The following is a 27,027-nucleotide window of genomic DNA, read 5'->3' as shown; positions in this document are numbered from 1 at the left end:
TTTATAAAACACATCAGAATTTTATTGCTTGAAGAATACAGCATATGAAATCACAAGAATGTCAAAATAAAAAGTCACTAGGCTTCAAACATATAATACATTATCAGATGCAGTAAAATATTAATTAACCTGAACTCTGCATCAGAAAAAAAAGGTGTGGGAAAATATCTAAGTTGTTTACTTAAGAAACAAGATATACTTAAAATAGAAAGTATCAGGATGTTACAGTACAAATTAGAAAAGCCAACACTTATGAACTTATTATTTTTCTAGACTAGACTACCTTTGGTACTTAAACTTCTTAAAAAAACAATTCCTTCTATCTCATCTAAATACACTTCACGGATATGACATCCATGAAGTAACTTCAACTTAAAACATTCAGCAAAATTAACCTTTTCATTACATGGGTAGAAGTATATTTAATAAACATATAGTATTTCCCTTTTTCTAAAACTGCAAAATATGATCATTAAGAAATCTAATACTTATAAAAGTTTACTTATTTAGCTCTCCAAGTAAAATTGGAATCCTGGCAGCCACAATCTATTTTGGGGCTTGGTAAATATAGAAATTTAAATTATTTGGCAATTGACATAGGAATTTAATTACTTCATACTATCTTCAGTGACTTTTCCTTTGTTTCCAAAATATAAATACTATGCCATTTCTTCAACACACTGGATTCCTATAATCACTACTATACTTTATTTACTGGAACCAAATTAAAGCTTCTCTCTTTTAACAAGCAGGTTGAAACTATTTATGTTTCATATAGGGCTGATCAGTTATGACACACTTTCTTAAACAAAACCAATCTTTTTTTAAAGCTATCACTCAATTAAGATGAAGGAGACAATGATGCAATTTCAAAAGGTAGCGCTGGACTCTAGGCTATCTAGTCAAGAAAATGTAAAAGTAATGCTAAAGACAAACAATAAGCATAACTACAAGTTAAATTAAAAAAAATCCCTCTCATAGCAAGCATGCTCATTAACTTTCATTTCTTTCCCTCAGCAAAGGTTTGAATATTCACAAACCTCAGTTAAACCAACGGAACCCAAGCAATTGTTTCACAAGTCCCACCTATATATCTGAATAATAGAAGCATGGATGGACTAAGCCAGTAATACTATTAACAATTATTGAATTGGAGTGAAACAGTAAGAATCATGACAGTCCTCAAAAATGGGCAGTATTTGAAATGTCATAGTGTAGCTCAAGATGAATTATGCCATGATAAAACTTTAGTTTTTACCTCTACACAAAACCAAAACAATAAACATAACCCACCAAATTTATATAACTACTATTGAACATATTCCTTCCTAGTTTTGAATGTCTTGTTTTGAGGTTTTCTAAACAAGTATATTTATCTGAGCATATATATTTATTGCATATATATACACACACACACACACACACTCATTTTAAAAGATGAAGTTCAGACACTCCAGAACTGAACTCTCTTTACCAACCTGATCCAATGTCTACTGATTCTCCTAGTACCCCCCTCAATAATTTAAAATTCCCAATTTTTAGTTTAGTTAAAAGGACAGAGGAAATGCAAATGCAGATTTAGAGCTTCCATATAAATTTCACTATATTTTTATAAACTTGAAGTTTTCTGTAACACTGTTTATTGATCAAATAAAGGACTCACTGCTATCTAAAATTTCATAAACACCATTAAAAATTCAAAATTGATATTATACTGAACCTTAAATTTTCAATAGTTCAAAGAGACAGGTTTTACATGTATAGCACACAATAGATGAAACTTAACAGCAGACATCCCTAGAATACCAATGGCAAGTCCACCAAGATGCACACAAAATTACAGATAAGCATTTCTTTCACTGTTTTTTTGTGCAGGGAAAAACATTTATAGAGGAAACTCAGCTGGTGAATTTCAGATATCATCATCATCTTCTTCATCCTGAGAAGATCCTGCCTGATTGGATGCACTGGCTGAGGCAGCAGCAATCTGGGCTTGTTGGGCAGCTTGCTGCATTTGAAGCCATTCCTGTTGGGCCAATTCTGCTTGTTGCTGTCTAGCCTAAACACCAAAAACATAAAGACAAACAATAATTTTCTTTAAATCCACAATATATACACTTTGGTTAAACTTACACTTTGATTAGCCAATTACAGACTTAGTCATTATCAAACTTGGATATTTTCCAACTACTATGTAATTCTCATGTATCTGGATAACATGAACTCCACAAAACATAATTACAGATTGCTTTTCTGTCAACGGCACAGGTCTAAGGAGTTTCGCAAACTTGGTTCTCTATAGATGGTTCTCTTTTATGTCACATAGTTTATGATCTTTTGGTTCAACTGAAAAGGTTGATAGAAAATTCAGAATATTCTCTCTTTGGCTCCTTTCCTCTCTTTTCATTTCACTTGATTCTTCTGTCCCCTCAAATTACAAACTTCTGTATGGCAAAAACAAACCACATACAAACTTTACCACATACAAACTTCCGTATGGCAAAAACAAACAAACAAACAAACAACTATACACTATGCCAAAGATAAGAGGCAAGTAAGAAAATACTGCATCATATATGAAAAACAGAAGATGAACTTCCCCAAAATACAAATATATCCTAGAAATTGATAAACAACCCAAGAGATCATTTCTCTTCACAAGAGAAAATCCAAACCATTAAGAAACATGTGAAAAGGGGCTTTGCCTTTTGATATAAACATTTTGATATAACATTTTTTTTTTTGAGACAGAGTCTCACTTTATTGCCCAGGCTAGAGTGAGTGCCATGGCGTCAGTCTAGCTCACAGCAACCTCAAACTCCTGGCTCAAGCAATCCTCCTGCCTCAGCCTCCCAAGTAGCTGGGACTACAGGCATTCGCCACCATGCCCGGCTAATTTTTTGTATATATATATTAGTTGGCCAATTAATTTTTTTCTATTTATAGTAGAGACGGGGTCTCACTCTTGCTGGTTTCGAACTCCTGACCTCCAGCAATCCGCCCGCCTCGGCCTCCCAGAGAGCTAGGATTACAGGCGTGAGCCACCGCGCCCGGCCTGATATAACATTTTGATATAAACATTTTTCAATCTGAAATTCATTTATGCAGTTTAATATTTCTCTAGTATAGTACCTTTAACTCTTAGGGGAAAAGTACTGTACATGAATGCTTGATATCTTTCTGGGATTCAATTAAAATTTCCCACCCTATATATGCATTTCTCTCTTTCTCTGGGTCTCATTCCCTCTCTCCATAAATACACACAATGTAAACACATAGAAATCTATATACCCTTCCCATATAAACACCAGTGAAAATGTAACTAGTTAAAATTCATTCATCTGATATATCCTCTATAAAAAGCAACCACAGGATTTTAGAAATGAAAATATGCATACATATGAAACATATACAACATCTAAGACTCCTTCTCAATTTAATTTCACCTGTTAGCAGAAAAACTATACCAAGGGAAAAATGAAACTGTTCTTGAAAAGGTCTTATAATTTCCTATTAGACTTTGCCAAAACAATGTTTCTCCCTCTCTGCCTTTTCTCAGACTGTTCTTTAAATCTGGCTCATACCCTCCTTTATGCATAGCTAATTTCTAGTTACCATTTGAAAGGCAAATCAGTTAGTCTTTCTTGACCTTTCTTGCCCAGATTTTGTGTTCTTTTTTTTTTTTTTTTCTGAGACAGAGTCTCACTTTGGTGCCCAGGCTAGAGTGAGTGCCAGGGCATCAGCTTGGCTCACAGCAACCTCAAACTCCTGGGCTCAAGCAATCTCCTGCCTAAGCCTCCCAAGTAGCTGGGACTACAGGCATGTGCCACCATGCCCGGCTAATTTTTTCTATATATGTATTAGTTGGCCAATTAATTTCTTTCTATTTATAGTAGAGACGAGGTCTCGCTCTTGCTCAGGTTGGTTTTGAACTCCTGAGCTCAAAGGATCCGTCCGCCTCGGCCTCCCAGAGAGCTAGGATTACAGGCGTGAGCCACCGCGCCCGGCCAGATTTTGTGTTCTATTTCATATGCCATAATTCTCTATGCATTCCCAAACCTAATTATTTTATAATTATCTAAATTTATCTATTTTTTTCTCCACCAGACTTGAGAATACAGATTGTTTTCTTATTCATGGTGGTATTCTTTTTTTTTTTTTTTTATTTCAGCATATTATGGGGGTACAGATTTTAAGGTTTCAATAAATGCCCTTTTCCACCTTCCCCCCACAAGTCTGAGTTTCCAGCATGACCATCCCCCAGATGCTGTACATCTCACTCATTATGTATGTATATACCCGCCCCCCTCCCCCCTTCCCACCTGCCCAATACCCTATTACTGTAGTACCTATGTGTCCACTTAGGTATTGCTCAGTTAATACCAGTTTGCTGGTGTGTATATGTGGTGCTTGTTTTTCCATTCTTGGGATACTTCACTTGGTAGTATGGGTTCCAGCTCTAACCAGGAAAATATAAGATGTGCTATATCACCGTTGTTTCTTAGAGCTGAATAGTACTCCATGGTAGACATATACCGTATTTTATTAATCCATTCTTGGATTGATGGGCACTTGGGCTGTTTCCACAGCCTTGCAATTATGAATTGTGCTGCTATAAACATTCGAGTGCAGGTGTCTTTTTTTGTAGAGTGTCATTGGATCTTTTGGGTAGATACCTAGTAATGGGATTACTGGATCAAATGGTAGATTCACTTGTATCGCTTTAAGGTATCTCTACATTGCTTCCCACAGAGGTCGAACTAGTTTGCAGTCCCACCAGCAGTGTAGGAGTGTTCCTCTCTCTCCGCAACCACGCCAGCATTTGTTATTTGGAGACTTTTTGATAAAAGCCATTCTCACTGGAGTTAAGTGATATCTCATTGTGGTTTTGATTTGTATTTACTTGATGATTAGAGATGTTGAGCATTTTTTCATATGTTTGTTGGCCATTCTTCTGTCTTCTTTAGAAAAGTTTCTGTTCAAGTCCTTTGCCCACTTTTTAATAGGGTTATTTGATTTTTTCTTCCTGATTTTCGTGAGTTCTAAGTATATTCTAGTTATCAGCCCCTTATCAGATGCATAGGATGCAAAAATTTTCTCCCATTCTGTAGGTTGTCTGTTTACTTTCATGACTGTTTCTTTGGCTGTGCAGAAACTTTTTAGTTTGATCATGTCCCATTTATTTTTGTTGCTGCTGTGATTGCCTTTGGGGACTTCTTCGTAAACTCTTCGCCTAGGCCAATGTCTAGGAGAGTGTTTCCAACATTTTCCTCTAGAATTCTAATAGTTTCATACCTTAGGTTTAAGTCTGTTATCCAGCGTGAGTTGATTTTTGTGAGAGGTGAAAGGTGTGGGTCCTGCTTTAGCCTTCTGCAAGTGGCTATCCAGTTTTCCCAGCACCATTTATTGAAAAGGGATTCTTTTCCCCAGCGTATGTTTTTGTCTGCTTTGTCAAAGATTAGATGGCTATATGAGGATGGTTTTATTCATTGTGGTATTCTTAAGACACAGGCCCTCAGTATTTTATGAATGAATGAAGCATGGGAAAATAGTAATGTACAATCCTGACTTTTCTTAATAATCTGTCACAAATTTATTATCCAAACATTTCTAGATGAGAATTCTATCTAATCAGGTCATTATTTTCCTTAAAAAAAAAAAAAATCATTTGTTACAAATTAAGTCCAATTTTTTTAGCCTAGAGTTCATGGTCCTCCAAATTAGTGCCTACCCCAACCTCTACATAAAATGTTCCCAAATATACACCATACTTTCTCATCTTCACTACCTTTACTCATGCTGACATTCATTCTATTTGAAATTTCCTGATTTTCATCTCTTAAAATTCCACCTTTCTTCCAAGTCAAACTGAAATACTATTCTCTCCTCCTGGTATCAGTCAGCGTGTAATCAGGAGATAGAAGAAATACTAGTCATGGGAACAGAAAGAACTTAACATAAAGAACTGTTGCTGAGCACAGTGGCTCATGCCTGTAATCCCAGCACTTTAGGAGGCTGAGGCGGGAGGACTGCTTGAGGCCAGAAGTTCGAGACCAGCCCATGCAACATAGCAAGACCCCATCTCTACAAAAAAAAAAAGAAAGAAAGAAAAATTAGCTAGGCATGGTGACATGTGCCTATACTCCTAGTGACTTGAGAGGTGGAGGCAGGAGGATTGCTTGAGGCCAAGAATTCAAGGTTGCAGAGAGCTATGATTGCACCACTGCACTCCAACGTGGGCAACAGAGCGAGACCTTGTCTCAAAAAAAAAAAAAAAGAATTGTTAGCCAAGTATAAAGCCTGTACTAGGCAACTGAAAAAGCAACAAGAGAACACTAAGCTACAGGTACACCCCCAATATCTGATGTGATGTTTCTGTACTTGGGATCTTTCTCATGAGAGTAGTCAGCCTCATTATACAGTTGTTAGTGTATTTATATCATACCTCCCCTACAAAACACCAAGTTTCTTAAGAAGAATGATGTATTCATCATTATTGTATTACGTCATTAAATGTGAAATGTCTGATTTCAAATCAGAAGTATAGTTTATTATATCTCAAATAAGAAGCAGTACAATTAATCAAAGCATGTGCCTAAACTATTGATATGGTTTTGCCATCTTAATGGTAGCTTGTTTATGCCAGTAATGAAGAAACCTGGAGAGCAAGTGGTAATGAAATCAAGAAATGCATTTTTCACAGCTTGTTGAGAATTGAATATTTTTCCTTGCAAGAAGTGGTCCAAAGGCCTGGAAGAAGTGGTAGTCTGTTGGTGCAAGGTCTGGTGAATATGGTGGGAGACAGAGAGTTTCCAAGTCCAGCTGCTGTAGTATGAGCAGCATTGTTTGTGCAACATGTACATGAACATTGTTTTGTAAGAGGATTAACCTATCTCTATTGACTAATCTCGGCTGGTTAATTGCAAGCATCCTCATCATTTTGTCCAATTGGTTGCACTAGACATCTGTTGTAATTGACTGACCAGGTTTCATGAAGCTGTAGTGGATAATACCAGCGCTGGACCACCAAACAGATATCATTAGCTTTTCTGGATGATATTCGGTTTTGGACTGTGTTTTGGCACTTTGTCTTTATCTAACCATTGTGCTGAATGCTTGTCATTGTCAAAAAAATCTATTTTTCATCACACATAATAATATGGTATAGAAATGGTTCACCTTTATGTTGCGACAGCAAAGAAAGGCAAGCTTCCAAATGATTTCACTTCTGATATTCGTTTAATTCATGCAAAACCCATGTATCTAGTTTCTCCACCTTGCCCATTTGTTTCATATGGTCCAGTATTGTTGGAATAGCAATGTCGAACATTGCTGCTAATTCACGTGTAGGTTGAGATGGATTCACTTCCACGACAGCTTTCAGCTCATCATAATCCACCTTGGTCTTTCCATGTGGCTCATTTTCAAGATTAAAATCAGTAGAATAGAACTTCTCAAACCATGGATGTACTATGCATTCATTAGTCACATCCTTCCCAAACACTTCATTGATATTTCAAGTTGTCTGCACAGCATTGGTTCCATGACAGAACTCACATTCGAAATAACATACATTTTTGACTTATCCGTGGTTTCACAAAAATTGCTCTTAAAAAAATTTGAAAGATAATCACAAGCCAACAAGTGCATTTGAAAGACTGAGAAGTACATTCAAAATAGAAATAAAACAAATGTCAAAGTGAAATATCAGAGATATCAACTGTCAAACTTAGTACTTAAAGAAACCAGACATTTCATACTTACTAACCTTACATTTGCAGGACCATATATATGTCTTACATACAGTAGGGACTCACATGTTAATTGCATTTTGACTTGAAATGTGTTGCTCAAAGGGCAGGATTGGGGAGTGGTGGTAGTGAAGAAGAAGAAAAATTATTACTTTGGGGAAAGGCTATCCAAGCAACTACAGTATGAGAGGCTAATAAAGAAAGAGGTCTGTGTTAAATGTTATTAAAAAAAAAATTCTAGAAGAGTGAGACTTCAAGGGGGAAAAAAGTTACTGAATTTGGTGATTAGCTATCTGTCTCTGTGGTAGGGCAGAAGTCAAATGCCAGGAATAAGTGGCATACGTTTTTAGAAGATGATAACATAGATTTTTTTTTTTTCTGAAAAGACATGGTCTCACTATGCCCAGGTTGGAAGTCTATGGCTATTCATAGACATGATCTTAGTGCACTGTAGCCTTCAATTTTCAGCCTCAAGGAATTCTCCCACCTCCGCCTCTAGAGTAGCTGGGACTACCTTGCCTAGCTTATAACATAGATTATTACAGCAAAAGATGGAAAGGTTTGGGGGCATAAAGAGTTACAGAAGATCCATATATGGTTAAAGGCAGAGAGGAAGAAGTGAGTAGGGAAAAGATTAAAGATATCAAAAAAACATGAGTAAGATAATTTTTTAGAGCACACAGAAGCTTGCTTAGAAAATTAGAAACCAAGTAGTCTAATAACTATTTTCACCCATTTTTACAAAGAAACATGTAATATAGTTAATTCTAACACACTGGCATATTTACTTTTATGGCTAGAATATCCAAAGAGTTCAAAATCAACTAACAGTGCTTCCTAAAAACAATTCAAGAATTCATAAAAAAATGATAGGGCAAACCAAATGTGTGAATTTAATCGACTTAAGAATACTCACTTTGTGACCTCATCAACTACAAATAGGTATATTTTTGTGACATGGAAAAAAAAATTCAAATATTTCAAGTCTCTAAAAAGGTTTTATTGCAAAGGTGTTTGATCTTATAATTTATGCCTTATAATTTATCAAATGGTCTGCAAAGTCATGTGCTATTTACATTTCAAATTTAATTGACTTTCAGGTACCATGGCTCCATATCAGCTCTCTTACCTTTCTCTGAACATAAAAGCACTCCTATGTCTTTAAATCTTGGTTTTTTTTCTTTTTGTTTTATTTTTTTGGGACAGAGTCTTGCTCTGACATCCGGGTAGAGTACAGTAGCATCATCATAGCTTACTGCAAGCTCAAACTCCTGGGCTCAAGTGATCCTTCTGCCTCAGCCTCCCAAGTAGCTGGGACTACCCATGCCTGGCTAATTTTTTCTATTTTTGGTAGAGATGGGGTCTCGCTCTTGCTTAGGCTGGTTTCGAACTCCTGACCTCAAGCAATCCTCCACCCTCAGCCTTCCAGAGTGCTAGGATTACAGGGGTAAGCCACTTTGCCCAGCCCTTTAAAAATTATTGTTGAGTCAGGGGCAGTGGTACACGACTATAGTCCTAGCTACTTGGGAGGCTGAGGCAAGAAGATCACTTGAGCCCAGGAGTTCGGGGCAGTAGTCTGCTATGATCACACCAGTTAATAGCTGCTGCACTCCAGCCTGGGCAACATAGTAAGACCCCATTTCTTAAAAAAAAATTGTTGAATGGTATAATCTTAATCGTATTCATTTCTACAAATTAAAAAAAAGTCAGTAATATTTACTCCAATTTCTTTTTTTCTCTTTCCTCCCACCCAAACCATTCCAAGTATTTTCCTTCTAAAATGGGAGTGTGAAAGACATGTAAGTAGGTATATATTTCCTAATTCACTTCTTTTGGAGATTTTCATTATGTTTTAAGAATCTCACTCCCACACATTAAAATGACTCATTTTTTTTTTTTTTTTTTTTGAGACAGAGTCTCGCTTTGTTGCCCAGGCTAGAGTGAGTGCCGTGGCGTCAGCCTAGCTCACAGCAACCTCAAACTCCTGGGCTCGAGTGATCCTTCTGCCTCAGCCTCCCGGGTAGCTGGGACTACAGGCATGCGCCACCATGCCCGGCTAATTTTTTATATATATATCAGTTGGCCAATTAATTTCTTTCTATTTATAGTAGAGACGGGGTCTCACTCTTGCTCAGGCTGGTTTCGAACTCCTGACCTTGAGCAATCCGCCCGCCTCGGCCTCCCAAGAGCTAGGATTATAGGCGTGAGCCACAGCGCCCGGCCAAAATGACTCATTTTTAATTTGCAGTTAACTTTAAGTTTTCAAATACTTGCTACTAGCTTAAAATGAGGCTGTCATTGTGTTAGTATTTAAAATAAAGTCTAAAAAGTGAAACAAAATGAAAGTGATAAAAAGATAATTACATCAGTTCCTCTCATGTTTAGAACTTAAGTACTTAGTGCTCTAGGGAAGAAGTACTACACAGCTCAATAATTTTACTTCTTCACTTGCTGTCCTCACAAGAGCAAAGAAATACTAGGGATATTCACCCATATGCCAAGGTAAGAAAAGAGAGAGATCAAGAGAAATAAAGGGGCCGGGCGCGGTGGCTCACGCCTGTAATCCTAGCTCTCTGGGAGGCCGAGGCGGGTGGATTGCTCGAGGTCGGGAGTTCGAAACCAGCCTGAGCAAGAGCGAGACCTCGTCTCTACTATAAATAGAAAGAAACTAATTGGCCAACTAATATATATAGAAAAAATTAGCCGGGCATGGTGGCTCATGCCTGTAGTCCCAGCTACTTGGGAGGCTGAGACAGAAGGATCGCTTGAGCCCAGGAGTTTGAGGTTGCTGTGAGCTAGGCTGACGCCACGGCACTCACTCTAGCCTAGGCAACAAAGCGAGACTCTGTCTCAAAAAAAAAAAAAAAAAAAAAAAGAGAAATAAAGAACAGATAAAAGGCATGGAATGGTGAAGACAGAAGTAGCAGCCAGTCAATTATTTATTTACATTTTGCCCTGGTAAGAATAAAGCATATTCTATTTAAAAGTTCTATAATAAATTTAAGCAGATAAAATGGTGGCTAGAGCATGGTATTATAGAAAGAATATAGGTTTCGGAGTCAGAAGACTTGAGTTTAAATATAGACGCCAACACTTCCTAACTATCTAAACTTACTTGCTTTATTTAAGTCAACTTTTCCCAGGAGACTAAGCTCTATAATGACAGGAACCATGTCTCTTTTGTTGACTGTGGTAAACCTAGCATCTAGTACAATGTGTGGTAAATAGTGAGGACTTTAGTAAATATCTGTAGAATAAATGAATGAATAATTTTACACAAGTTTCTCCACTTCTACTTATTATGTAAATAAATATAATAAAATTTATATTATTTCATAAAAAAACTCTGTAAGGTACGTAAAGTATCCAGCAGAGCAACTTCTTTTTTTCATCAAATAATTAACTTGGTACCAGCACCCTCTAGGTGATTTACAATAGCAGATAATCAAAAAAATAACCCATTAATATGTTTTTGTTTTTTGAGTCAGGGTATCAATCTTGTACCTGCGCTCTAGACTTCAGTGGCCTCATTTTAGCTCACTGCAGCCTCAAACTCCTGGGCTCAAGTGCTTCAGCCTCCCGAGTAACTAGGACTACAAGGCATGAGCCACCATGGCCACCTAACTTTTCTATTTTTTGTAGAGACAGTCTTGCTTTTGCTCAGGTTGTCTTCAAACTCCTGGGCTCAACTAATCCTTCTGCCTTGGCCTCCAAAAGTGCTGGGATTACAGGTGTGAGCCACCATGCTCAGCCCCATTAACGTTTTAAAAAAATCATTACTCCTTCTTTGATACTTCATATTCATATGGATTATAATATGGATTATAACACTGTTTGCATGTGTTTATGGCTGCTTTGAAGGCTTTTCCACTTTTAGTTCCTATCATGAGGTGCTATGAAAATTAAATAAGATAATACAGGCAAATTACTTACCAATGTGATTAACACATGGTTAGAACTCAATAAATGTTAGTAAGCTTTTATTGTTCTTATAAGTTTAAATGGTATCTGGTGTCTTAACTGTCTAATAACACTTAAGACTCAAATGCTTTTTGGTATAAATCAGACTGATTATTATAGCTGCAGAGAGATTAGCTATGGAGCTAATCCAGAAGAGTTTACCTAAAATGACACTTCCCAGTTCTAATGGTTACCACAGCATCTTTCTATTGAACCCAAAACTGCCTTATAATTTCAAATGAGAGGCCATAACTTAATAGGGAAAAAACAGCCTCACCTATACTTTCCCTTCTTCTTCTTTTTTTTAAAAAAGGGGATATTAGGCCGGGCGCGGTGGCTCACGCCTGTAATCCTAGCACTCTGGGAGGCCGAGGCGGGCGGATTGCTCAAGGTCAGGAGTTCAAAACCAGCCTGAGCGAGACCCCGTCTCTACCATAAAAATAGAAAGAAATTAATTGGCCAACTAATATATATATATAAAAATCAGCCGGGCATGGTGGCTTGTGCCTGTAGTCCCAGCTACTCGGGAGGCTGAGGCAGGAGGATCGCTTGAGCCCAGGAGTTTGAGGTTGCTGTGAGCTAGGCTGACGCCACGGCACTCACTCTAGCCTAGGCAAGAAAGCGAGACTCTGTCTCAAAAAAAAAAAAAAAAAAAAAAAGGGGATATTAGTACAGACTAGGCATTAGAATTTTGACAACTAAGAAAGAAGAAAGGTTTGCTCCCTTTTTCTTCTCTACTGGCATTTAAAATTGTTTTTTAAAAATTAGTGTGTTTTAAAGGTATATTAAAGAATCTTTGCCCAGGTTCTATGTTGTCCAGGTTCTATGTTGCCCAGGTTGGAGTACAGTGGCGAAAAACAGCCTCGAACTCCTGGCCTCAAGTGATCCTCCTGTCTTAGCCTCTCAAATAGCTAGGACCACAGGCATGTGCCACCGTCCCCTGCTAGATATGCTTGTCATGCTTTTAAATGGTCATTCTGTCTGGAAAAAACAGCTAAGTAAAATCTCAATAGTTATTTGGAATTGTTCTCTTCAGAAAACAGATTGCTGAAAATATTTACTTTTGCACAAACGACAGTCAAAGTGGCCAGCTCTGGACATCGGACTCTATAAGCAAACGATTAGCTAGAAAAAGAATCCTCTGGATATATACGTTGACTTGGGAAGGGATTTCGTAAATCACAGTATGATTTCTGCTAGCAAACAGGGTAAGATTCAGATGAAAATAATTTAAAATGTATTACTTACTTTTGCAAATAATTCTTGTTGCTGCCTCAATAATTCTTCTTCAGGAATGCCAAGGTTTTCCAAACGAGAACTGGCCTTTCTTCTTTTCAATGCTACCGTCTTGCATTCTTGTAAGACTTCTTTTACTTCACTGATGTACGAGCCAAAGCCCAAACTTTCTAGTGCTAGAGAAATGAAAATACGAAAGAGTGATAAAATACAGCTTTCCCCCATCTATAGCACATGAAGTTTTCATGGGTATTTCTTTAAGGGAGGGAAATGTTTTTGCTGTTTTCCAATAATTTTACCTATTTTATAGCTGTACAATTGGGTGGCTAAGATAATTTTATCATTTTGCTTACTATTCGAATGCAAGTCAGTTAAAACTTAAGTTACATTTCCTGGCATATGCCTTCACTTTTCCTTTTCTTCCTAATTTTTAAAAGACCAAAGCATTTCCTGTGAGGAAAAAAAAAAAGTCCAATGTAAGAACATGTGGTTTTAGTAAGAAAAACATTTTTCCTATACCACTCATAGTAAATCAAATATCGTGAAGTCAGTCACTTTCTCAAAGAACACAAAAAAGACAAATATTTGAAATATATTTGTAAATAACATATTTTGTAATTAGACTGATTACACATTCTCTACTAAGTTTTTGTTTTGTTTTGTTTTTTGTTTTTGAGACAGAGTCTTGCTTTTGTTGCCCACGCTAGAGTGAGTGCCGTGGCGTCAGCCTACCTCACAGCAACTTCAAACTCCTGGGCTCAAGCAATCCTTCTGCCTCAGCCTCCTGAGTAGCAGAGACTACAGGCATGTGCCACCATGCATGGCTAATTTTTTTCTATATATATTAGTTGGCCAATTAATTTATTTCCATTTATAGTAGAGACGGGGTCTCGCTCTTGCTCAGACTGGTTTCGAACTCCTGACTTCGAGCAACCAGCCCGCCTCAGCCTCCCAGAGTGCTAGGATTACAGGCGTGAATCACCGCGCCTGGCCTCTACTAAGTTTTAATAGGATAGGATGAAAGACCAGTTAAGTTTTCTTTTGTCTAATATGCCAACAGGAAGCTATTTTTAGCTTCAAACTACCAAGTTTAAGAAATACCAGTGGAAATAATTCATGAAATTCAGCATTACTAGTTAGACAACAGGTTTCTCTTGAAAATAAAACTTAACAGGAAGTATTATAAAAACATTTTCAAGTGATGTTGCAGAGAAACTGGGATAAAAAAAGATACAAGGATAGAAGCATGAAAAATTCTCTTTATTTTTTTCACATTTAGAAAATTTTACAAAGAAAACAATGCACACTCTAAATGCCTTCTGTAATCCAAAAAAGATAAGAAATAAAATTTCCTTTGGGCTCATTGCATTTAAAATTGTATTTTAGGGTAGGTGCAGTGGCTCACACATGTAATCCCAGCACTTTGGGAGGCGGAGGCAGGAGGACTGCTTGAGGCCAGGAGTTTGAGACCAGCTTGGGTAACACAGGAGACCCTGTCTCTACAAAAAAAAAACTTAAGGGCCGGGCGCGGTGGCTCATGCCTGTAATCCTAGCTCTCTGGGAGGCCGAGGCGGGCGGATTGCTCAAGGTCAGGAGTTCAAAACCAGCCTGAGCAAGAGCGAGACCCCCGTCTCTACTATAAATAGAAAGAAATTAATTGGCCTATATATATATATATAAAATTAGCAGGGCATGGTGGTGCATGCCTGTAGTCCCAGCTACTTGGGAGGCTGAGGCAGAAGGATTGCTTGAGCCCAGGAGATTGAGGTTGCTGTGAGCTAGGCTGACGTCACGGCAGTCACTCTAGCCTGGGCAACAAGCGAGACTCTGTCTCAAAAAAAAAAAAAACAACTTAAAAAATTAGCCAGGTGTAATGGCCTGCACCTGTAGTCCTAGCTACTTGAGAGGCTGAGGCAGGAGGACCGCTTGAGCCAGGAGTAAGGCTACGGTGAGCTATGATTGTGCTACTGCACTCCAACATGGGCAACAGAGCAAGACTCTGTCTAAAAAAAAATACAAAACCAAAAACCAATTAAATATACACATATAGTTTTCTACATATTGACTAATGTCCCAAAGGTATATTGTGTTTGTTGATCCTCAAAATTGATCTTCCTGTCTTGGCCTCCCAAAGTGCTGGTATTATAGGCGCGAGCCACTGTGCCCAGCCCAGAAGACATATTTTGTATTCTGAACCAATGATGAAATATAGGTGGTGAAGAACACAGTAAATCAATTTTTCTCATCAGTTCTCTCTTTCAACAATTATGGTGAACCAGACTGCTTTCAGTAAAGATGCTCTCAAATCTAACTTCCGAGATTTTACCAAATATATTTTTACAAATCCACTATGCAAACTATGTAAATTGTGGTTTGTAAGACATTTTGAATTGATTTACAACTTTAATTATTTATTTATAAGCTGTTTTCATCAACCTTCTTTAGAAATAATCTGATGCCAAAAGCAGAGTATTATATTATTTGAATTTTAATTAAGTTAAACTTGTCTCCTCCCCTACCCTCTAATTCTCTAAAAACCTTAGAAAGGCATTATTCTGAGTTCTGTATATCAAATTCATCACCATATAATTGTGATTTCAAGGAGCTTGAAGTATAGTGGAAAAATAAGTGAAAACTTAGGTAGCCTGTATTTTTCACTTGAATTAACAGACTGACTTTTGTATGTGTCAATGATAAAGTTTTTGTATTATCTTTTCTCTTTTTAAAGGCACAGAGTATTTCAATGAGAATAGCTAGAGATAATACCAGAAGAAGCCAAGTGAGTGGTTTACGGTTTCCTATCATATTCTAAAGTCTGATTTCCTTAGTCTTATGCTAAGGTTCTCCAAGATCTAGCTCCTCCTACTCTTCCACCTTTACTTCTTTTTATTTTATTATTATTATTATTGAGACAGAGTCTCACTTTGTTGCCCAGGCTAGAGTGAGTGCCGTGGCGTCAGCCTAGTTCACAGCAACCTCAAACTCTTGGGCTCAAGCAATCCTACTGCCTCAGCCTCCCGAGTAGCTGGGACTACAGGCATGCACCACCATGCCCGGCTAAGTTTTTCTATATATATATATCAGTTGGCCAATTAATTTCTTTCTATTTATAGTAGAGACGGGGTCTCGCTCTTGCTCAGGCTGGTTTTGAACCCCTGACCTCAAGCAATCCACCCGCCTCAGCCTCCCAGAGTACTAGGATTCCACCTTTACTTCTGCCATTAAATCCCTGTATATTTCTGCTAAATCTGACTGCTCAATGTTTCCCAACAAGAACCACAGTTTCCCATATTCATGCTGACAGCAATGAACTCTTGGCACTGATCAAACCCCATCTTCAAATTAAGTTTGCCTGACCCTCTTAGACAGATATAATCTCACCCTTTTGAGGTCAAATAGACCTTAGAACTGAAACTTGATTGACACAGTATTTGTATAACCTTGGATCTGTTGTTTAATATCACTAAGCTTCAATTTTTCCATCTATAAAATGAGAATAGCATTTATTTATTAATATCAGCCTATAATCAGGGTCAGTTAGTTAAGCATGCAGGCCCTAAAGCCAAACTGCCAGGGACTGACTGCCAACTCTGCCTCCAATAAGCTGTGTGACCCTAGATAAGTTCCTTTTCCTCTATGCCTCACAGTTTTCTCTCCTCTAAAAAAGAATAACAACAGTACCTACATCTCATTGGATCACGTTGTTGTGAAGAATAAGTACATTACTATAAATAAAGAGTTTAGAACAGAGGCTGACCCACAGAGGGAGCAAAATAAAATAAATGTTTGCTATTATATTATTAGTTTTAGGGTTGTAGGAGTAAACAAGTAATTAATACGAGGCATTTAACACAGTGTCTAGCACATAACAATCATTTAATGGACTCAGATTATGTATTACTCAGCCTTATTTTTTTCTCTTATATTTAAAAGAATCCCCTAGATAAGTATACAGAACATAAATAAATGTATAGCTGTATATTAATACATTTAAATTCAAGTTGAAGCAAGTATATTTATAATATTAAATTTATAAAATTAACAAATCAACACAATGGAAAGACAACCTTTAAACGGTATGAATTAATAGGCTCGACATTAAGAAAATTCAATCCAAGCTACCATTAACCATGAAGAGCTTGGGTTAAAAAATTTAAAAAAATATATAAAACTTACCTTTAAAAACATTTAAAGCTAAGAACACTGTTTCCCAAAAAATTTGCAAGCAGGTCCAAGGTTAATATTTAATGTTATTCAAAGAGTTCCTATATATAAATACTGTATTCTTGATAACATAGTTCAATAGGAACAGTCATAAATTTAACAACAAAACTTGCATTGACTTTAACCTAACTTTTAAATAAATTTTGGCTAATAGGTATCAATAACTGGACATGGTATCTTCTACACAGAAAGACAATTTTATATCATGTCACCATGTAGGAGTAGTCATTTCCATTTTACACAAAGGAAACTATTGAAGGATAAGGGAAATGGCTTCCTAAGCAGGGCTACCATTTACAGTTGTGCAAGCAACAAACAGTATCAGGTGGCCATTCATACTGTAACATAGATTTGTATGTTTACTATGATACTTTTTCTGGTAGTTGACAGTAATGGTTTTTTGTTTTTGTTTCTTTTTCAAGACAGGGTCTCACTCTGTTGCCCCAGTTTGAGTATAGCACTGATGATCATAGCTCACTACAATCTCAAACTTCTGTGCTCAAGCAATCCTCCTGCCTCAGCCTCCTGAGTATCTGGGACCACTGATGTGTGCCAACACGCCTGGCTAATTTTTGTATTTTTTGTAAAGATAAGGTCTCCCTCTTGCTCAGGCTGGTCTCCTGACCTCAAGCAATCTTCCTGCCTAGGCCTCCCAAAGTGCTAGGATTACAGGCTTGGGCCACTGTACCCAGCCCGTATTAATGGTTTTTAAGGAAGGAGTGCCTATTTCTAATCTGTACAAAGGGACCATAGGGATGATTGGTGGCCCTGCCTCTAAAGGATCTCATCAGAGCAAAAACCAAAAAAGAAAAATATCTTTTATTAAAAATCTGTGGGTAAAATCAACACAATCACTGTCTGCTATCCTCTGGCAGTTATCTTAAAGCTATACCCAGAAAAGTCCATGGTGTATATATTGGGGAAAAAAACACTTGGCACATCTTTCAACTTAAACAATAGATATTAACAAGACAGCTATGTAAAAAACAAGAAAGGGTAGAAACTTTCCCCAAGCAACAATAATCTTAATACAGGTTTATGTTATTTTCCAAAATGACATACTCCTGAAAAGTTGTTGTAGCATGAATTTGTATGAATCACTTTATATACTTTGAATGCATAAAGCATGCTTTTCATTAAAAAAATTATGTGAAATACAGAACCTATATAAAATACTATATAAATCAGCATTCTCTAATTTCTCAATTTTCTTTTTTGGGGAGGAATGTATTTCACTTAAAATACATTAAGTGAAAAAATGTTATTTCACTTAAAATACATTACAAGGAGGTAACAAAAGTGACTTCTTGGCTCATTAGCCTGGCAAAAGTTTCTGAAGACCCATAAGAACCATATCTTCCTCCACAGTACCACTACTCCTGGGAATCTTGGTCAATGAGAGACCAATGGCAGAGAAGGAACTGAATGTCATTCATCTTTATATTCTTAGCAGTATCTAGCACAATGCCAAGTACTTAGCAGTTTTCTTTCTTTCTTTTTTTTTTTTTGAGACAGAATCTCACTCTGTTGCCTGGGCTAGAGTGCTGTGGCGTTAGCCTAGCTTACAGCAACCTCAAACTCCTGGGCTTGAGTGATCCTTCTGCCTCAGCTTCCTGAGTAGCTGGGACTACAGGCATGTGCCACCATGCCCAGCTAATTTTTTTCTATATTTTTTTTTGGTTAGCCAATTAATTTCTTTCTATTTATAGTAGAGACAGGGTCTCGCTCAGGCTGGTTTGGAACTCCTGACCTTGAGCAATCCACCCGCCTCGGCCTCCCAGAGTGCTAGGATTACAGGTGTGAGCCACCATGCCCAGCCCTTAGCAGTTTTCAATAAGTAATTATTCGGTAGCAAAAGGAAAACAAAAATAAAAAATATATAAATTTTAAAGAAAATAATAATAAAATCCTAATTTGAAAAGTACCTGATTATGTGATAAATTGTGTAATGTAAATTACATGTCTCCCCCCCTTTGGAAAAAATATTTGTATTAATGATTCAGGCAACATAATATATTATTCTCATTCATTCCCCTTATCATTACAACTTCTCTACAATACTCAGATCCTATGATTTCAAAACTACTTCACATACACGTTCCAAAGCTACTCAAAGTGTGGTCCATGGACTTGTGCCAGAATTGCTCCTAATGGCTGCAATGAGTTAAGTAAGGAAATTCAAAGAAAGCATTTGAGAACCTTTATAGCAACCTGACACAGTAATTTTATGTCTACTGAATCTAATAATGAAAAAAATAGTTTTAATTTTTTTTCATTTCATTTTTCTAGTGGTCCATTTTTATGGCATTTTACAAACATACCAGTGTGAGAAGGACTGGAATTAAAAAATGTCCTTCAACACAGACAGCTTAGAGCAACTCAATGGCTGAAGAACAAATTCTCAGAGACATTTTCAAACTTTTACTACTTTCAGTTACTATTCTCATAAAAGTAGGAAATAATGTAGCAAGAGACTGAAAATACAGGAAGAAAATAATATTTAAAATATTCTTATTCATATTTTACCTTTGCAAATGACATCATGATATAAACAAAACAGGCCTTTAGCTTCATATTTTAATCAGTACCACTACAAATTGTTTAAATTATTTATTGTAGCTTAATTAATGTAAGGTTATCAACCCCTGACTGGTTCTCTCAATAATTTCAAGTTATACCTGAAATCAAGTTTTATATATAAATGGGAAAACCTTAGTTAACAGATCTGCCTAAAGCCACAAAATTTCCAGTGTACAACTTACAGCTCTTGATTCTCAATGTCAATTCTTTCCATAATGCAACAGAACATGGCAGAATTCATTCAAGAATGTGTTCACAAAAACAGCAATGAAATAAAAGGAACACCTTTTATAGCTTAGAATTCCCTCTATTCATTTATTTGTGATCTGCAATAAATAACAAGTTTACCTTGTTAAACTTGTTTCAAAACTACTTCACATACACTTAAATTTAAAATAAGCAAAACAGAAACAAAAAGGGTTTTTTTTTACCTAGTTTATATTTCACAGACTTACTGATGATAAAATTATTTCAACCTTAACTTGCATTTTATAGAACTGCCTGAGAATACTTAATTTGTCCTGACAAGAGAAGGCAAGCTGGCAAACGAACAAATGAAACGTCCTGAAACAAAATCTCGTTCATTAAATTATTACTAAAAGCCCAAACTTCAATATGTGAGAATCATAATATTTTAAAATGTTCATTATTATTCCACTTGGATATATACCCTACATTTCTAAATAATCAATGCTGATAGTAAAGTATAAAAAAAATCATACCTACCATGAATTAATCTGTTAGAATCCACTTTAAACATCTAAAACATATACCTTAAGCATTTTTTTTTTTTTGAGACAGAGTCTCACTTTGTTGCCCAGGCTAGAGTGAGTGCCGTGGCGTCAGCCTAGCTCACAGCAACCTCAAACTCCTGGCTCAAGCAATCCTCCTGCCTCAGCCTCCCAAGTAGCTGGGACTACAGGCATTCGCCACCATGCCCAGCTAATTTTTTGTATATATATGTTAGTTGGCCAATTAATTTCTTTCTATTTATAGTAGAGACAGGGTCTCGCTCTTGCTCAGGCTGGTTTCGAACTCCTGACCTCGAGCAATCCGCCCGCCTCCGCCTCCCAGAGAGCTAGGATTACAGGCGTGAGCCACCGCGCCCGGCCTAAGCATTTTTTAATTTTAACCTCTGAAACAAAACTTCCTTGAAATAATTAAGCAATATGAGATTCCACAAATGCATAAAATCTCCCCCAACTAGGGAGAATTCTTGGGCAAAAATGCAGATTCTTATCCACTTAATAACAGCAATGTTACAAGGAAAAAAGGTACATTTACAACCTTCCAAGGTTCAACACATGATTTTTTAAAATTAATAAATCCTCCTTATTACACAGTGGAAAAGCCCTTTCACTGTAACTTTCTGACTCATACATTAAACTCAATTTAGCATATTCCAAAGTTGAACTATTTAGCATACTGCTTGCTACAGCTGCACTTCTATTCCATCATGTCAATCAGAAATCTAAATATATCCTAGAAAAGAATAAACTCTCCCCAAGAAGACAGACTGTAATATGTTATTAGATTTTTGGAATGATCCCCACTTGTGTGGAGTAAACAAATGTTTAGGCAGATCCCTGTTGAAATCTTTTACAATTTTCATTAGAAAGGCAATGTTGATAAAAGGTTCTTTTTCCTTTTTATGAGTTGTAAAAGGAAATTACAGCTATCTATGTTGGATAATCTTGTGAAAGACTTTGACAGCAATCACACATACAATGTAAAAATAAAAACACTACAGGAAAAATAGACAACTTGGCTTTCATTTTACTTGCTAAGACTATAAATACTAGCTTTAAGAATCAAATACACTTTTTCCTGGGGATTTCTCACCTTATGTACTGAAATGGTAAGGTATATTTTAAATCCATCTTTAGAACACTATAAAGGATAAAAAATGAATCATTCAGTCCTTTTGTCAATACTGACAGTAAAATATTGGATGTGGTCAATATGAGCAGATGTGTTCTCTACTTCAGAATAATAAGAAAGACACTTCTTAAAAAGTTAAATGGTAGACAACTGCCTACCAAAATGATTAAAATTAACCATCTTTTCTGACCTCAAAAGCAATCAAGAAATTGTTAGAATTGTAATTGGATTATTACAAAAGGCAAGTTATCACCTCAAATTGAATGCAACTCTTTTATAAGAGCACACATAAAAATCACAGAAGATACTTCCCAAAACATTATAACCAGTAAATATGTCTCCCCTTTCTAAAATCATCAGAATAAGTCCCCCAAATCCCTACTCCTGGAGTAACTACTTTCAAAGATAACAGAAACTGTTGAAACTTTCAGAAGTGTTGTTCAATAAAAGCTTAAGTGTATACATCCAAATGGAAATAGCAGCAAGAATGGACAGGGAAATGTTCCATTAAAAAAAAGTATATAACCTTTCAACCCAAGCTTTTAAAACATATCTCCACAGAACAAAGCAAACAACATAAAAAAAGAAAAGAAATTAAAGAACACTCTTTTCGTACTGATTGGAACAGGTGTGCTTTGGTAACCTGTTGATAAAGTACCACCATCAAACCAGTTTTAAAGCAGAAAATATACTCTTTTAATTCAACACCAATAAACTTTACAACGTTGAACACATTCATGTTAAGAATTCTTTAATCCATGTGTTCAGAAAATAAATCTTTTCTCTACATTGGAGAAAAGGTCAAGTGGAGAAGGAGTGCTGTCTCCACTCATTCTTGAAGTTCCTCCGTCTGAATGTTAACTTTCCAAGGGAGAACTGCTGGGTTTCTTTTTCAGTTGTCAGTACCTAAGTTCAACTTTAGGCAGGCAATTCTTGTTGCTTCAACTTACCTGGTTGTAAATTGAGGCCACTATTAATTTAATACTTTATGTTTAGGGGATGTTATTTGTCCCAAATGTTTGCACTTCTTACTTTTATTCGCTGGATGAAAAGTACCTCAAGAACGTTACACAGGGATTTTTTTTAGGCATTGGCTGCCTTCATGTTCCAGTGGTTTTTTCATTAACAGTGAAGAGGAATGAAGGCTTTGACAAGAATGGGTCACGCGACTAGCAGACTGTCCCCCTGGACCCTTATCTAAACCAAATCCTACACATGCCTTACCTTGAATGACATGCTCTGGTGAGATGGTCTTCTTTTCGGATTTGTTGCAAATCTCATTGGCTTCAGAAGATATAAGGTGAATGAATTCAGTGCAGCAGTTCACCACCAGCTCTCGGGCATCGTTGGCCACCCGGACATTGGGGAGAGTCTCTTTGATCATTTTATTGATAGCAGCTCTGGGGATAGTGAGATCATCATCGTTGCCAGACGAGGAAGCCATAGTACCTTCCTGTCTCTCGTGCCCCGACTTTTAAAAACTCCCCGGCTCTGGTCCACTACTCCACGGAGATTTCTCAAAAGGCTGCACTAGGATGATCGGGGGCGGGCGGGCGAGGGGTAGGGGTTGCACTGAAAAGAGGGAGCAGAAATTGAAGGGGGAGGAGCGGGCTCGAGAGCGGGGAACACCCGAGTGTGTGAGAGATTTAGGGCAAGTTTGAGAGGAAATTCGGGGGCCTGAGGATTCTGGGGAGAGCACTGCCAAGGTTGGGGAAGGGAAAGCAAAGTGGTCCAGAAATTTGAGCGTCTGGAAAACCACCTTCTTGCCTCCTCAGAGAAGCAGGCGCTGTCGCCTAACTGGTCCCCAAAGGCGCTGGAGAAGAGGGAAGATCTAAGGGCACCGGCCTAGCCGCAGTACAGGACGGACACCCAGCGGGCTCGGCTCTACAGAGCCGGAGCCCCAGCTGCCGCCGCCTCCAGCAGCCGTCGCCGTCTCCTCGGCCAAACCATCCTTCAGACACCGCGCCGCCGCCTCACAACATGTCGGCCGCGGCCGCTGCTGGAACCGCAGCCGCCGCCTGGGAACGAATATGGACAGAGCCAGGCACAGTGGGAGTCGCAGCGGAGGTCGCCGTGACCGTTCACTCGAACGCAGATCTTGGAAGTCGAAGCGGCGGCAACGGTGGTCCCTCCAGAAGCCAGGAAAGGTTTTCTGGAAGCCGCTCCCGACACCCTTTGCGCCACCGGAAACCTCGTCTCCCCATGTTCCCCCCCACCCTTCCAGGCCGACTTCCGGGTGTGGCTACTGCCACCCTCCCCCCACCCACGCCGGCAGGAACCGCCCGTTTTTCGGTGCCAGCAGCTTCCGCTTGCTGTTGTGGCGGCACGCGCCTCGGGATCCCTTCCTTTCATAGGGGCACTAACCGGACAAGGGCGCGCCTCGCGGTACCGGAGAGCCCCAGGCACGCTCTTGCTCTAGGGCTGGAGCCTCAGAACCGGGAAAGGAGAGGGTGGGTAGACAGGCGAGGTTGAGTTGTGTCTACCCTCCTTTAACCAACTGAGGCCGCGAAACCCTCTCCTACCCGGTCAGGGGACAAAGGAGCGCTGGTTATTGTTTAAAAAGCAGCTCTCATTGCTGTTCCTTGAGAAGCCCGAATTGGGGTTGAAAGTGAGAGGAACAGGGCCTGGGCTCAGGAGTGGAAGGTGAGGAAAGCAGAACCCCGTGTCCGTGTATCTACGACGTCTGGAGAAAAAGCTTTTGAAGATACCTAATAGACCTTATTTGAATCAAAGCTCTCTATGGTCCTCCACGTGTTTTCTCGTTTATGGGAAATGAAATATTCAGAGAAGTGACTTGCTTGGTCACTACAAATGGCTAAACTGGAAACGAGAAGTCACATCCATGCTTAGCATGCCATGAACTCAGTTGCAAGGTTTCAGTTTAGCCAGTTTTCATGGTGTATCGCATGTTGGCTTCCGGAGGGGGAAAATATGTTAAGAGTTTCTTAAGCAACTCTGCTATTTGCTCCTTTCCAGAGTGACTGGTAATAGCAACGAGCATCAAGTTCTTCACAGAATTTGCATTTTTAAGAAGCTAAGTTTGTTATACTGCCGTGTGGAAGAAGAGACTACATTATTAAATAGTGGGATGTTGGGATTTCTAAAAAGTGAATGAATACGATTTAAATCCGTTTTGGCACTTAGGTTCATCAGATTCATTGCTCATAACTGGCTTGTTTGAAATGTTTTCTTAAAACATCCAGTCTAACCCCCTAAATGTGTGGCTCTATAGGAAACATTACAGTTTATTACACTGTTTTTTCATTTAGCATTTTCTCTAAGATTCCTGCTGGTTCTTTAATTTCTGAAGTGTAGATACTTGGTTTTCAGTGCTACTAAGTTTAGTCAAAACAAAATTTCTTTGATAAAAACAGTATTTAAAAATTTTCTTCAGAACAGGAATATGAACTGTTGGCTCAGATGTACCACCTTTGTGAAATTTAGTTTAAGTCAGTTTGCTGTTGGATTAGAGATAGATTGTATTTTCTAAATTTATCTTGGCCTTATCTTGGTTTATCAATCTGAAAAAGCTTGCTAGCAAAAGATGTCCTCAGAGTTGTCATGTCACTGACCCATATCTTGTCACCCCTGAAAAGAAGTAATAATAATTTTGCTTTTTCCAATAACATTTATGATTTGTAAACATATGCTAAATAGATCAGTAGAGCATACATGTTATTCCAGTAATAGTTTATTATTACATTTGTCTGTGGTAGCATAAATATCATGGAATGTATAGTAAAGAGACCTATGTTCCAGTCCCATCTTTTTGTTACTTTATTTTTTTTTTTTAATTCCTCAGCCATTTTCCATCAGTATTTTTGTTACTTTAGACAAATCATTCTCCAAGCCTCATTTTTCTCAATTTAGAGATGGAAATACATAATGCAAAGGATTCAAAGGGAAATGAGATTGTGTGAAAGCACTTTTTATATTATGAAGTATTATATAATGTTAGTGTTTATTGGCATCTTTATCAGGTCTGGGCAGTCTTAAACTAGTAATAAACTATATATAATATGGCTGAGAGATTTGATTAAATATAAATACCAGTGTGATATGTCATGAAATATGCTAATCAGTAGGCCATTTTAGCAATTTTTTGAGAATAGTGATAACATCGCCTTAGTAAGCTTTTAGAGAGAGTGCATATATATGAAAGATTTTGTTTTCATGTCCCAAAATTCATGATATGAAGAGAAACATAATAGAGCAGTGGGTTCCTTTTTTTAGGAGTTAGGCTAACTCTATAGTGGTAATCTTTTTTTTTTTTTTTTGAGACGGAGTCTTGCTTTGTTGCCTAGGCTAGAGTGAGTGCCGTGGCGTCAGCCTAGCTCACAGCAACCTCAAACTCCTGGGCTCAAGCAATCCTTCTGCCTCAGCCTCCCAAGTAGCTGGGACTACAGGCATGTGCCACCATGCCCGGCTAATTTTTTCTATATATATTAGTTGATCAATTAATTTCTTCCTATTTATAGTAGAGACGGGGTCTCGCTCTTGCTCAGGCTAGTTTCGAACTCCTGACCTTGAGCAATCCACCCTCCTAGACCTCCCAGAGAGCTAGGATTACAGGCGTGAGCCACCACGCCTGGCCTTATAGTGGTAATCTTAAAATGTGTTAATTTATATAGGTGCCCAGGCTTTCAGCTAAAATTACTGATAATACTATTAATAGATCTATAATATTTGTAATTTGAAACCTAACATTTAAAAAAGTAAACAATACTCTCCATTATGCTCCTTTATCCTTGCTAACATGCCAATTGCCATTTAGTGACAATTCAAATTAAAAAAAAAAACCTATTAGCACTGTGCTAAATTCTTTTACCTGTATTATTTCACTCACTCTTCAGAGCACCCTTGTTTGATAGGTACTGTTTTAATCTCCATTTTACAGATAATGAAAGAAACTTGGAAAGTTCAAAAAATTACCCAAAGGCAGTACAACAATCAGTATATGCTAGATTATGTTGCAATAATAAATAATCCCCAAATCTCAAAATGTTTGTTTCTTGTTCATGCCATGGGTTTATGTGAAGCAACAGGGCTTTACACAGAGTAATCAAGAATGGATTAGATAATCTGTCACGGGATTAGTTTTTTAAAAATCCATTAGAGCTATTGGGAAGAAGTAATAAAGGACTTTGAAATACAGGTGGTTGACAGGTAGAGTGAAAGGAAGGAAGTATTTGTGTTCAAAGTTATAAAGTTGTAGAGACAGAAATTGTTCTGGAAGCAGTGAAGAGATGGCTCTAATTGAATAAAGCATCCATGTTGTATACTAGTGAAAGGGAAATGAGAAAGCCAAAGACATGAGGCAGCAGAAGTCACAAAGTATTACAATAGACACCAAGAGATAGAGAGGAAAGAGAAGTCAGTTGTACCAAAGGCTACG

At 37.7% G+C, this 27,027-nt stretch overlaps 1 protein-coding gene across 1 annotated transcript; it reads right to left on the bottom strand.

Moving 5' to 3' along the window:
• DR1 (down-regulator of transcription 1) lies at positions 1-23,845 on the bottom strand. The gene is made up of 3 exons (XM_012790963.3): positions 22,857-23,845; positions 12,960-13,123; positions 1-2,059 (listed from the first exon to the last, which is right to left on the bottom strand). Exons 1-3 carry the CDS (start codon positions 23,074-23,076, stop codon positions 1,913-1,915), a joined length of 531 nt encoding a protein of 176 aa, XP_012646417.1. The 5' UTR covers positions 23,077-23,845; the 3' UTR covers positions 1-1,912.
• Positions 23,846-27,027: the final 3,182 nt, after the last annotated feature.

This window comes from Microcebus murinus, chromosome 2 (assembly GCF_040939455.1).
Source record: "Microcebus murinus isolate Inina chromosome 2, M.murinus_Inina_mat1.0, whole genome shotgun sequence".
Taxonomy (NCBI): domain Eukaryota; kingdom Metazoa; phylum Chordata; class Mammalia; order Primates; family Cheirogaleidae; genus Microcebus; species Microcebus murinus.
The sequence above is the reverse complement of the archived record's forward strand: the minus strand, read 5'-3'. Positions and strand labels throughout refer to the sequence as shown.

Coding starts and splice junctions, on each gene's coding strand:
- DR1 (XM_012790963.3), bottom strand. CDS start 23,076: ATGGCTTCCTCGTCTGGCAACGATGATGATCTCACTATCCCCAGAGCT. Junction 13,124..22,856: donor ACCAGAGCATGTCATTCAAG/GTAAGGCATGTG, acceptor TCATTTCTCTAG/CACTAGAAAGTTTGGGCTTT. Junction 2,060..12,959: donor AACAAGAATTATTTGCAAAA/GTAAGTAATACA, acceptor TTTGGTGTTTAG/GCTAGACAGCAACAAGCAGA.